Genomic DNA, 12327 nt, shown 5'->3' with positions numbered 1-12327 from the left:
GAGAGAGCCAAAATTGTTTAGCTCAGAGGTGAGATGGCTGTTTCCTGCTGTCACCTCTGGGCAGCAGTGGGAAATGCATGCAGACAGCTTTTCTACAAGTTTCATCAAGCAGATGTCATGCAAATGAGGTACTGCTCTTGAAGCAATTTAAATGAACAGAGCCACACCTTCTTTCCTGGTAATTGGATCTATGATCTAAGTCTAGTTTATAAAACTGATTCTTGGCAGGGTTTCTCTAGTTGTCACATCAGCAGCTGTGGAATTATGAAATATCTGCACGAATGTTTCAATTTCAGTCCATCTGCTGATTCTATACAAAAATTTGTAGATTTCACTCCTGGATGAATTAAATAAATACAAATGTAAATATTATTTCCCTTTTTATTTTCTTGAATCTGTCCTAAAGAGATTTTACATTGCCAGCCACTCCATGGCCCACTTCATGGTGACCCCCTGTACTTTTGTGTACACTCCTATATAATCCTTACATACTCTATTGCCTCATCACGAGGCTTCTACAGAAAGTGACTGATTCAGATTTGAACCATTTCAAAATCAGAAGGAATGTATATTTAGGAGTTACTTCACAGAGAATGCTTTAGCTAGTGGGATTCTCTGTAAGTGCTGACGCCTGTACTGAGGCATCACCACGAAATGTGACTGCTCACCGTGGGCGTATGGACAGCCTCAGCTTTCCTAATGAACTGCACCCCTGGTCAGACTTTGATTTGGAGCCACCTGATCTGTACATCTCAAATGGCCTGAAATAACATATAGCCAGCCATATACCAAAGTGATACAAAGGTGTTTGAACCTGTTTAAAAGAGGCTTGGACAGAAGATAGAGGGCCTACAATATTTCAGATACTGCATTGAGTTAAATGAGCATCCATCGATTGCTTTTTTACAAGTGTAAAACAGCCCATGTTTGTTTTATACTATCCTGTATCTTCCTGTAAGCGCTCTGTAAAATTAACAAAGAATCAGAATTTTATTTTTATGTAGGTGAGAAATATTATATATACATTGCTGTTGATTAAGATAAGTCACTGTGAAATTGCTCATTTTTACAGATATCAGTAACTGACACAGTCTGTACTACTGAGCACACTCTGATCTATGAGCCACTGAATACTGTTCCACTGCCTGTTTTAAATCTAGGTTTTTTAAATCTAAGTTTTAGGCATAAAACTGACAGTGGAATAGTACAGTTTATTTCTCTATGGTTGTAAAACGTCTTTTCCTTCAAAGGGCAAATGTATTCAAGCATTACAATATATTCAAAATCAGAAATGGTACTTGTTTCAAGGTTATAAATTAAATATTTATAATTTCTTACTTCACATTTGCTTCTTTTTCTGCATTAGGTCTGAGAAGTTGTTGAAAAGTTTCCTGCAGCCTGAAATGACACAGAGCCTTGTAAAAAAGACACCCCTATTTCACACCCAAGAAATATTGCTTTAATAGGTATTAATCTGAAGAAATATATTTTACAATAAAGTTTTTGACAGACTACCAACCTTCTGAACACCCAGAGAGCATTTAATTTTTGTCTGATCAGAAGCACCTAATGTAACTGCACATGCTACAATGGAAACTCTAAGACAAATGCAAAGTTTTGGCATCTGTGTTACCTGTACATATCCTGTAGCATCTGGTGTGGTGTTTGCCACTCTTCTAGTTTCTTGCTGCTCATCTCTGAACATAAGAGCTCGTCCACTTGTTTCTAATTCACCTTTCCTTTCTATCTGGAATGCTCCTACAGAACTTTGTACTGAAAGGACTGGAGTGCAGCTGGACATGAATTTTTTTCCTCTAATTGGAAGCACACTAAAGACATCCATTGGGCAAAACATCACTCTCTTCTATCCAGACAGGCTTGGCTACTACCCTTACAAAAATGAAGTCACAGGAGAGGCATTCAATGGAGGACTCCCTCAACTCTCACTGCTGGAGAATCATTTAAAAAAAGCCAAAGAGGACATCCAGTTCTACATTCCTTCAGATGAACAGCTTGGATTGGCTGTCATTGACTGGGAAAACTGGAGACCTGTGTGGATAAGGAACTGGGGATCAAAAGATATTTATAGACAGGAATCCATTGAGCTAGTTCAGCAAAGAGACCTCAGTCTATCCGAAGCCGAAGCCAGAACTATAGCTAAAATGGAATTTGAATTTGCAGCAAAATCATTTATGTTGGAAACTTTGAAGCTGGGCATAGAAATGAAACCAAATCGTCTGTGGGGATATTACCTTTACCCAGACTGTTATAACTATGATTACAAACAAAATCCACACAATTATACAGGAGCCTGTTTAGATATTGAAATAGAAAGAAATAATGAGCTTAACTGGTTGTGGGAGAAAAGCACAGCACTTTATCCATCTATCTATCTAGAGACAGCCTTAAAGTCTTCCAGAAATGCTCAACTCTTTGTTCGCAACAGAGTTCAAGAAGCCATTAGAACTTCCTATGTCTCTAACTCTAGTCATCCCCTTCCAGTTTTTGTATACACACGTCCAGTGTTCACAGATGTCTATGAGGAATATCTCTCTGAGGTGAGTGAAGTTAGACCTTAAATACTTCAAATTTATATGGCAAGAAATCACCAGGTGACAGCAAATATACTAACTTGCATCAGAAAGAAGTGTGCAATTTTGTCTAAAAAATTAAATTAATCCATCATAGAAATTTGACTGAGCGAAACACTAACAGGTCTATTTTCAAACCTTTCTCATTATATTTATCAAATAGTGTTTTATTCTCTGAGTTGTCCTCACATGTAACAAAATATCACAAAACTAGAAAACATATTTAGCACACTTGGTCAGAGGAAAGAAATATGAGTAAAATCTTGAAAAGAGAATTAGTAATACTGGGCTCATCTACTGTCTGCTTTTTAAGTTATAAGAAAAAAAATACAGTAAATGAAGTCTTTATTTCCTTAAAAAGTGTTTGAAGCTAGTGAAAAAAATCTGTCCTTAGTTGTACTCAAGTAGCCTTTAAAATGGTATTTCAGCATGCCATGGATTAGTTAAGGTTAGGCTCTGATTAAAATCCAGTCATCTTATTGCAGTTCTGGCTATACTTTTACCTTACCATTTTTATAGACACCCACCCTATCAGAGATAGCACCACTCTGGGGAATCTCTTGGTGTTGTTCCAGCCCATGAGGAAGGAAAGTCAGACTCCTGGTGACGGCATTCTATCTGGTGTCCTCCCACATTCGGGACAGAGCATTAGCAAGTGTTCTCCCAGCTCTGTGGATACTTTCAGAGAGCAAGGGGTGCTGTCAGGGGCCCTGCTGGGATCCTAATTAATAACTGAAATCCTATAATCATTACATTAACTCTTGTGCGTGTGTGTGTTGTTGTGCCCTACAGTAACTTGCTTTTTTATTATTTTTTCACTGTCATAGTCCTCTCCCATCCTATATAGGCCTTAACATTTTGCTAGGATTGGGCTAATAACTGACTCTAAAAGGAGACCTGAACAGAAACAAATTTCCCGAATCAAACTCTGTAAAAGACCAGAGACATTCCGTGGAAAAGGGAGATTCCTACTGTTGAAAGCTCTTTCTCTTGCTACTTTTCTGTTTTAGCACTTTCTGGTGAAAGAAATTAAGTTTAAAAAAAAAAAAAAAATGTGCTTTCCAGTATCTTTATCCCACAGCATTACTGAAACCAATTTCTACCAACTCTGAGCAGCCAGGAGGCAATGCAGCAAAATAAACCATAACATGGCTGGAGGAGTATATGTCATATGTCTAAGTGCTATCTCAGTTTTACAGCCTTTTTTTAAAAACCAGATTACATATATAAATTGGATATTGTTGGCAACATTTTTTGGTATCACCTGTGCAATCCAATTCCAGGATAAAATTGTGCAGTTGAGAGCAGGACATTTGCATGGTGTATCATTGCTTCCTGTCTTCAAAGTAATTATTTTGGATACATCATTTACTAGATGCATTTTTCCATTTTCCCTTATTGGTTACTTACATTTGCATGATTCTTTGCCTATTTTCTTTCAGGATGACCTGGTAAATACCATCGGAGAATCTGCTGCGCTGGGTGCTTCTGGAATTGTGATCTGGGGTGATATGAATTTAACACAAAGTAAGGTATGCTTGATCAATTATTATATGAAATTTTAAAGGAGAAATAAAGTGAAAAGGATGTAAAACATTATGATCACTTACATCTTCTACTTTTAAAACGATGACTCCATATTGCCAGCACCTTCTTGTAGTCAAAACCCAAGCATATCTGAGGCTTATTAAGGTCATCACTGGCTACACAGAACAAGAGTTCAATCCTTCAATGTCTCAGTTCTGTGACTCTGGGTAACTGGACAAGTTACTATGACAACCACAGTCAGGTTAGCACTTGTTCAATTAGTATACAAAAGAATTCCTATATCTTCATTTCATTTTAGTCATGAGGTAAAGAAAAACTTACGTGGGCTTGCTTGGAACAATTTTTAGAAGACCCTTCTGCTTTTTGGAGTGGTGAACTTGGCAGCAATGGGAGAAGTCAGCCTGTAAAAGTTCAGCCCTAGCCTGTTCTGTGTATTGCAAATACTATGATTAATTTCATTGTATGAAACAGCTGAGTCAGAAGAAAAAAACTCTAGTTTGTTTTAGGAAGGGGCAATACATAGTTTGAGAACTGTTACAAGGATGTTCTCATCATTCTTTCCAGGTAGTTAATTCATAACCAGGCAAGTTAGATTTAAGCTATTATGGAAGACTCTTGTGAAGTCTTCTGAGTGCAATGAACCAAAATGCGTCATCTCTGCCAGATCTCGTGTCACAGAAAGCATGGCCAAATACAGCTCCACAGCTCTGTAAGGTTGTTATTCCCCAAAGCATCCCACCTTGACTTTTTTGTATGTGCCTGCCTTTGAGAAAGGATATCAGTTGCACCTGGAACTTTTCTGCCTATTATCTCAATATCAGAACATAGATGAGCAGCAAATTTTATTGTCTTAATTTTGAGATTCCTGTGAGAAAAAAAGAACTCACCAGCCCAGTCAGACTATGTATTTGTGCACTAATTGCACCTGATTTTTTACAGCTTTCACAGTCACTAGCATTTCAGCAATTAAATATTACTGTAAGCCTCATTTCTCCATCAACCAAAATTTCTATATATAATATAGAAATTGTATATATTAAGTAGATATAATTTTTATATATACCTAAAAGAAAACCAAAAAAACCTACATACATCTTAGATTCACCAAAGTGATCTCCATAGGTACGAATATTAGGTGTATCTACACGTGGTATTGGCCAAATGTCCATAATGTCAGAAACAAAGAGAGAGTTCCATACCTTCTGGTTATTAAACTGTGCCAAGAATGCACAGAACATATGCCATGTAACATTTCATGATCAGTTAGAATGATCAATTGTCTTAGCATACCTTCAATTTGACCATCCAACCACAATTCTTTTCATTTAAAAATGCCATGAAAGGTCCCTACCCTGTAGCCAAGCTGTTTAGGTCAGGGGAAAGCTGAAAAGTCTCAGAGACTACTTGATAGGAAGAGCATTTGTTTAGACTGAAGAAGCATGAGTTTTTTTCCCAGATGCATTCAAACTATTTAAGACTTAAAAAGGAACTTCAAGTCTTCATGAAACTTCTTTAAATACATCTGATTCAAAAAGCTACATGAAATATCGAGATTAAATGAAAGCTTAAAGACAATTGATTTCTGATCTAACTGCTTTTTGTAACATCTCCAGCAACTACACAACACAAATTTGCTAAGATCCTCAAATTTTATAACAGCTTCTCAGATAAACTTGCTTCTAACAACAACTTATAGTTGTTATCAAATCCTCAGAGGAAACTTTTATAGATATGTACTGTGGTACTGTTATTAGAATGACAGCATTGTAATGGTTTCCATACTAAACTGTGGAGGTATAATGCTCTTTTCACAGAACACCTGTAGAACTCTGGACAACTACCTTAGGAGGACTTTGACCCCATACCTCATCAACGTCACAATGGCAGCCAGAATATGTAGCCAAGTGCTATGCCAAGACTCTGGTGCTTGTGCACGGAAAAAATGGAATTCCAGTGACTATCTTCACTTGAACCCTGAGAATATTGCAATTCAAATGACAAAGGATGGAAAATACACTTTACAAGGGCAGCCATCATATCAGGATCTGCAAACATTCATAGAAAAATTTGATTGCCATTGTTATGCAGGGCACAGCTGTGAACCTAGAGCTGATATAAATGACATCCATTACCTCCATGCTTGCATTTCAGAAGATATTTGCATTCAGATATCCTCAAATTCACTTTCTAACATAGAAGCCTCTGAAGAAAAGATCCTGTCTAACAGAACTGCATTTTCATTTACCTCTGAGAGTAAGGCGACATTATCTACACATTCTGAAGTAGAAGATTTCCAATCTACCTTTGGAAATAATAATATACTTAATATAACAACTGCAGAATATAACACTGTTACAGCTGCCAGTAGTTATGATTTAGAAGAGAACGATACTCGTACTTTCAGTCATTCTTCATCCTATAAGACAAGGATGTTTAGTCTGTTTCACTTAATTCTCCTTTTGAGAACATTAATATAAATAATCCATGAAAGTGAGAATATCCTTGTCCTTGACTATGTTGGAAATTCTAAAGGTTTTTTTTTACAAAACAAACAAACAAAATAATTCCTGAAAGGCTTATGGTCTTATCTGGATCAGGTAACCTTTTCTAACCCATAGGTACCACTTCAGCTTGAATGTATTTCCTCAGTTTAGTTCTATAAACTACTATCTGTGCCAAAGAGATATTGATCTATACACACTGTGCTACATGAGAGGATAATCCAGAATAAGAAATATTTTTACGGTTTATATTTTTAACCATTATATTTGGAAAAAAGTAATGGTTGACAATGCTCTTTTTTGTGCTTCAAGTTAAGACCATTAAATTTATAATATATAGAATAAGTCATCAGGTTTGATGCTCTATGCAATAATTAATTTCAGTCCATATGAATGGAATTATCTCTTAAAATATTTGGCTTAACTTCAGATCTGTGGAGCTTTGCAGCATAAAATTTATCTGATTAATGTAATGTTACTCCACTTTTCACAAAACCTTTAGGGATGCTGTAGTTTTCTTTTAATTAAATATATTTGTAATTCTTCAAAAGGTTCTAATTTCAGCGTCAATGTTGACTTTGAATATTACAGCTTCATTATTTAAAATTTGAGCTGTAGCAGTTTATCCTTTCTTCTCATAAACCCTCCCCTTATTTCAGATATTCCTTTCTTGGTTTCCCGTTTTGTCTTGCCAATACTCACAACTCATCTGCTCTGCCTGTGCATTCCCTGTCAGCACAGGTCACCAGTGCTGGTTTCTCCATCCAGTCATCCCTAGGAACTGGATAGGGCTGTATGTGCCATTTGGACAAAAGTCTGCACATGGGACTGTATGCCTTGTTATTCGTGAAGAGGCTCTTTGGTGAAAACCATTTTGCTCCTTAGGAAAACCCAGCAGTGGAGGCAGAAAGATAAGTGCCACTGGGAACCTGAGACAATCTCAGGACCACCTTTCTGATTCAGTTTGCTGACAGAACTGAAAGTATTTGCTTAATACTATTCCATTGCCAAAAGCAGTGTGCAAGTAGCAGAGATACCTCAGAAGCAAACTACTCCCAGTATATCAGGAGTCCAGCTATGATTAACATATAGTCAGTTTAAGCATTTAGAAGCAATTAGCTGCAGTTTATTTGATAAAATTACCTTTTCAAATTACTATGTCAGATGCTTAACAGACAGTTGGCCTTCTGATGGGTGAAGAGTAGCTGCTGGCATGGATACATTAAAAATCTCCCTAGAGCCAGGCATGATCTGCATAAATAATTCACCACCTCTCACAGATGTAGTCTGTCTCACTAATGAAAATAACCAGGACTTCAATATAGTGGCCATTTACTTATAAAAAGTTCATTCCTTAATCTAGCAGAAAACACGTATTATCATATCCATTTTCTTTTTGAATTTTCAGGTTGTTGGTCATAACAGAGATACAGAAAAATAGATGAAGCCTTTAGACTTAACACGGAGAAATAATATTTTATGGCTTTTGAACAGCAAGTTATCAAGAGGAACTAACAATTTTCTCATCCCAGTTACAGTGATAAGTCCACGAGTCAAAGCTGTTTCTGCCATTAATGTTCCAAGTGGAATCATGATTAAAAAAAGATATATGCAGCAGACTGTTCAGCACAAAAGAATCAATCTGGTTTTGATCACCTGTGCAAAAACATGCTTTTTTCCAGTGCAGCTTTGATATTGGTTATTTCATCTTGGGCAAAGAAAAGGCATGGTATCATAACTCCAGTACTTGAACTCCCTTCACGCTGTATTTGTGGTAACTATCAAATGGTTTCTAAAAACTGGAAACATCACATAGCAAAACTTGTATGACTTATATGAAATTCTGTTTTTTTCACAACACTTTGACATGGCTAAACTGAAAGATACTGGATCTGTAGCACTTTGTGGTAAGACAGCTTGCAGGTTCAAAAAGTCTGCAAGTCTTGCCATGAATACTTTTGACTAGCAGCCACCTAATAGCAAGCAGAACATTTGTGATAATTCAAGCAGGAAACCACCAAAAAAAGGAGGAATGAGAGGATAAAATCACAGAAGAGTTGAAACAGTGTAGCCAGGACCTCCCAATGGATGCAGAGGAAGTGAACAGCAGAAATGAAAGAGTGAAGCAGCAGGGAATGTGGACAGATCTCTTCTCATTCAGCATTTTTATCCACCTGTTACTTAATATTGACAACTTTCCCCCAAGGCTCACTGTAAAGATAAAAGAACACACTAACTGACATGTTAGACCTTTTCATCCAAACCCATACCTTTTTTTCCTTGAGAACAGCCAGGACCAGGAAAGTAAAAGGAAGATGAGAGGAAAGCAGTCTACTGCAATGAACTGTGCCTTCCTAAGCCACATGTGTAAGTAGCTACCTACCTTGTGCTCTGATCCACAATGCTTTGCCAACCACCTTTCAAATGTTCATTCAGGATTATTTATGTCACCTATGTGTATCTGCAATTCATGCTTTAAATCCTACAGACTTCAGGATTTAGGTCTGGTATGCGTTAAATTACAGTATTTTCCAAATATATTATTTTTCTCTTTTTCTCTTATACTTGTCTTACCTATATTCTATGATAAAGAGTCACCCTGAGTTAGTCTCCACAGAGTAAAAGGAAAAAAGAAGGAAAGGAGTGCTATGCCTTGCATTGCTGGTGGCTGTCATGTGTTCAAAGCCAAATTTATTTTCTCCTAAAGTAGACCCTTTTCCAAAGAGATTTTCTTCTATTCACTGTATTGCCTGTAATCATAAGTTAGCCTTATAGTTTTAATTTCTTGCATTCTTGTAATTTTGAAAAGATTAAACACTAGAGAAACAGTTCACTTTGATTGCCATTCATTATTTTGTATTTCTCCTTTCTAGAGAAATCTCAGGCTGGCAATACTTAGGGACAGGGAAATGCAAAGCGGGTTTGATGAAAGGGTTTGTTTAAGTGAAAGCTGTTAAATACCCTCTTTCGATGTTTTGACATTATGCTAGATTTTTAATTGAAATTCTGCTTCTCCATCTGAATAATCTAGATCTAGTTTCTTGTGTTGCTTATTCTGGGACATACAAAGATATTTGTACTTCAAAGGGAGATGGCAATTGGCACTTAAAGAATCTGAACAGAATAAAAAGATAGTCTAATCATCACCCTACAGGTATTTTTGTGGGTTTTTTTGGTAAAAATGACAACATGGAGAGATCTTTTGAGAGGCCAGCAAGATCACTTTGTAGACTGCCTAGGATGAGACTGGAATTTTGAAGAGTTCAGCAAAATTTGCTTTATTCCCTGCATCACACTGGAATATCCTGTTGTAAATATATATACTAGCAAAGAATTGTACAGAAGATTTCAGACCTGTGCAATTTAATGTTCTAGACAATTTCCAGACAGATTAGATTTCTACATGTACCTATCCATCACTTTTCAGTACAAACAACAAGACAGCAGAGACAGTTACATAATTTTAAAACACATTCAGTTTTTAGCAGTGATGACCTTTTTAAGATGACAACTAAATTCCATCATTTAAACATATGCACCTAAAACTTACTTGAAAGATTTTTTCACACTGTGCCAGCTCTTTTGCACTGGCAGATAGCCAGCAAAATTAGGGCCTGAGATTTCAAGTTGAAGTAATGAGTTTCATTTAAAAAAAACCATTGATACAAAAACCCCCCCGTTTACTGTGTGTCTTAAAAAATACTGCTTTGTTTAATGATTTCATCTTTCCTAGATGAAAAAAAGACTTTTTTTGTTGTTCTTGTAATTTTTTCTTCTGTGCTACTGAAAGCCATTGTATAGATGGCTGGAAACAGATTCAAAAAGCCTACTGGTCTAACTTTATCCCTTACCACTTCTAAATGATTCCCAAAATGTGGCTATCCCAGACCTTCCTGTCTGTTTTTCTGGAAGTACTTAATTGAATATTAATCCTCCTTCAGAATATTTTTCATTATGATGATGATGATGAGGTAAACATGCTGTATTCAAGATAAATTCTAAGCTTTTGTGTATACCAGTCAAGTACCAGGGTCTTTACAGAATAGTTATTTCATGAAGCTGTTCCAATACTCTTGCAGCTACTCTCTTCACAGTCACTGACACTCAGGACTGCAAAAGCTTCCCACATTTGCTGTCCCCTTGTTATATATAAGAAAGTAAAGGGCAAGAATGTAAAGGGCACCTATCAATATTAACATCCTTAAGGGAATAAATTTGGATTTAATTATGTTCACTAATGTGTTACCACCATCTTGATATATTGATTGTAGTTCTCCTTGGTCAGTAGTAATTAAACAACAGTTTTCAGTATATACTTGTATAAGGCTTAGTTTATAACTGATAAGATATTTTACTGATTAGAAATCAGACACAAACAGACAGCATGAAATTTAATGTGGATTGTTACTTAATATATTCAATTTGGCTCTGTGCACACAATTCCAGAGGGTGGTGTTAAGCACCATATATATGTGGGCTCTAGACAATATGCAATCACCTGTCTTTGTTTTCATATCAGGAAATATATTTATTCAACAGAACTCTTCAGGATCCTGCAGAAGAAATACACCATATGTTAGCAGTCTCATGGACCACACTGCTCCCTCAGGCTGCTAGCAGGTTGAGACAAGAGACAGCTTGCCTGTGTCAAGTGATGATTTCCTGAGGCAGGGGCAAAACAACCACCTGTTTAAAGAGAGGCTAAGGGCACCCTGCAGTCCCACAACAATAATATGGTTAATGTCACAATAGATCACAAAGTACCTTATTTCTGGACCAGCCAGTAATTAAGGGCACTGGACTAATGACAGATTTAGGCTGCCTGTAAATCCTATGAACTATTTCAGCATGAACTGCGTATACCAAGTTTAGGCATCCAAATCACAGCATTTCTGAGTTAAAAACCTTAATCTGCCACTTTAACAGTCCTTACAGAAATCCTTCTTCACCTTTTCCCTCACCAGAGCATGACAAGAACTTAGGGCACATACTAGAGCTCTGGGACTGCAGCCAGCAGAGGGCACAGATGACACATGCAGACACTGGTGGGTATCTCACTAAGAAGTTCAACACGGTTTTCTGTTCCCTTCAGCAATGAAGCTGCTTGACTCTGGCTTACAAACAGAACAGATGACTAGTCATTCCCTAATGTAGTGCCTCACCAGCAGAAATAACTGATTCTACAGGTTTTTCCCCCAAACATCTGGTATGTCAGGATAAACCTGAATATACCAGTGAAACATTACTTCTTCTCATGCTCTCTTCTCCGGAGACTTCATTCAGCTGAAAGCTTCTTCTCATTAAGATCTGCCCAGGAGGTGGCTGAATCAGCATCCCTGGAAGCTTTCAACAAACAACTAAATGTGGCACTTAGTGCTATGGTCTATTTTACAAGGTGGTGGTCACTCAATGGCTGGACTCGATGATCTTGGATGTCTTTTCCAATCATAATCATGCTAAGATCTTCAGCTGTCACTAAAACGCATGCTTAAAATATAGATAATGTGCTTGAATCTCTTTGGTAATGCTTTGAACTACAAATCTGAGTCTGGACTGACTATTTTACACATCACCAGATGAGGGGATATGGGGGGAATTCTTATATTTTTCAGTTTTAAGGCAGCCAGAAACATTTCACCTATTCACCCAAAATTCAGTAACTGCTTTGGCCAAAACAAGTTTTTAAA

The 12327-nt window shown here is 37.0% G+C and overlaps 1 protein-coding gene and 1 long non-coding RNA gene across 12 annotated transcripts; one reads left to right on the top strand and one right to left on the bottom strand.

Annotated features, from left to right (window-relative positions):
- Positions 1-300: 300 nt before the first annotated feature.
- On the bottom strand, positions 301-6623 carry LOC135301798 (uncharacterized). Of its 10 annotated transcripts, XR_010363538.1 has the most exons (5): positions 4202-6623; positions 4002-4092; positions 1634-2049; positions 1339-1398; positions 301-337 (listed from the first exon to the last, which is right to left on the bottom strand). It is a non-coding gene; the product is annotated as an uncharacterized LOC135301798 (long non-coding RNA). The 10 variants fall into 10 exon arrangements; XR_010363532.1 differs by having other exon boundaries at positions 301-963; positions 1339-2049; XR_010363535.1 differs by having other exon boundaries at positions 1339-2049.
- Positions 1590-9786, top strand: SPAM1 (sperm adhesion molecule 1). Of its 2 annotated transcripts, XM_064422234.1 has the most exons (4): positions 1590-2558; positions 4034-4123; positions 5954-6392; positions 8049-9786. In XM_064422234.1, the coding sequence occupies exons 1-4, from the start codon at positions 1590-1592 to the stop codon at positions 8060-8062; spliced, it is 1512 nt and encodes a 503-aa protein (XP_064278304.1). In that variant the 3' UTR covers positions 8063-9786. The 2 variants fall into 2 exon arrangements, with proteins under 2 accessions (XP_064278304.1, XP_064278303.1); XM_064422233.1 differs by having other exon boundaries at positions 5954-9786.
- The last annotated feature ends 2541 nt before the right edge of the window (positions 9787-12327 follow it).

The sequence above is a fragment of the Passer domesticus genome, chromosome 5 (assembly GCF_036417665.1).
Source record: "Passer domesticus isolate bPasDom1 chromosome 5, bPasDom1.hap1, whole genome shotgun sequence".
Classification (NCBI taxonomy): Eukaryota; Metazoa; Chordata; class Aves; order Passeriformes; family Passeridae; genus Passer; species Passer domesticus.
This window is presented reverse-complemented; position numbering and strand designations above follow the sequence as displayed.

Bases quoted from the DNA above. Each gene is read 5' to 3' on its own strand.
- SPAM1 (XM_064422233.1), top strand. From the start codon at position 1,590: ATGGAAACTCTAAGACAAATGCAAAGTTTTGGCATCTGTGTTACCTGT. The intron at 2,559-4,033 runs GTGAGTGAAGTT...ATTTTCTTTCAG, and splicing joins ATGAGGAATATCTCTCTGAG to GATGACCTGGTAAATACCAT. The intron at 4,124-5,953 runs GTATGCTTGATC...CTCTTTTCACAG, and splicing joins TGAATTTAACACAAAGTAAG to AACACCTGTAGAACTCTGGA.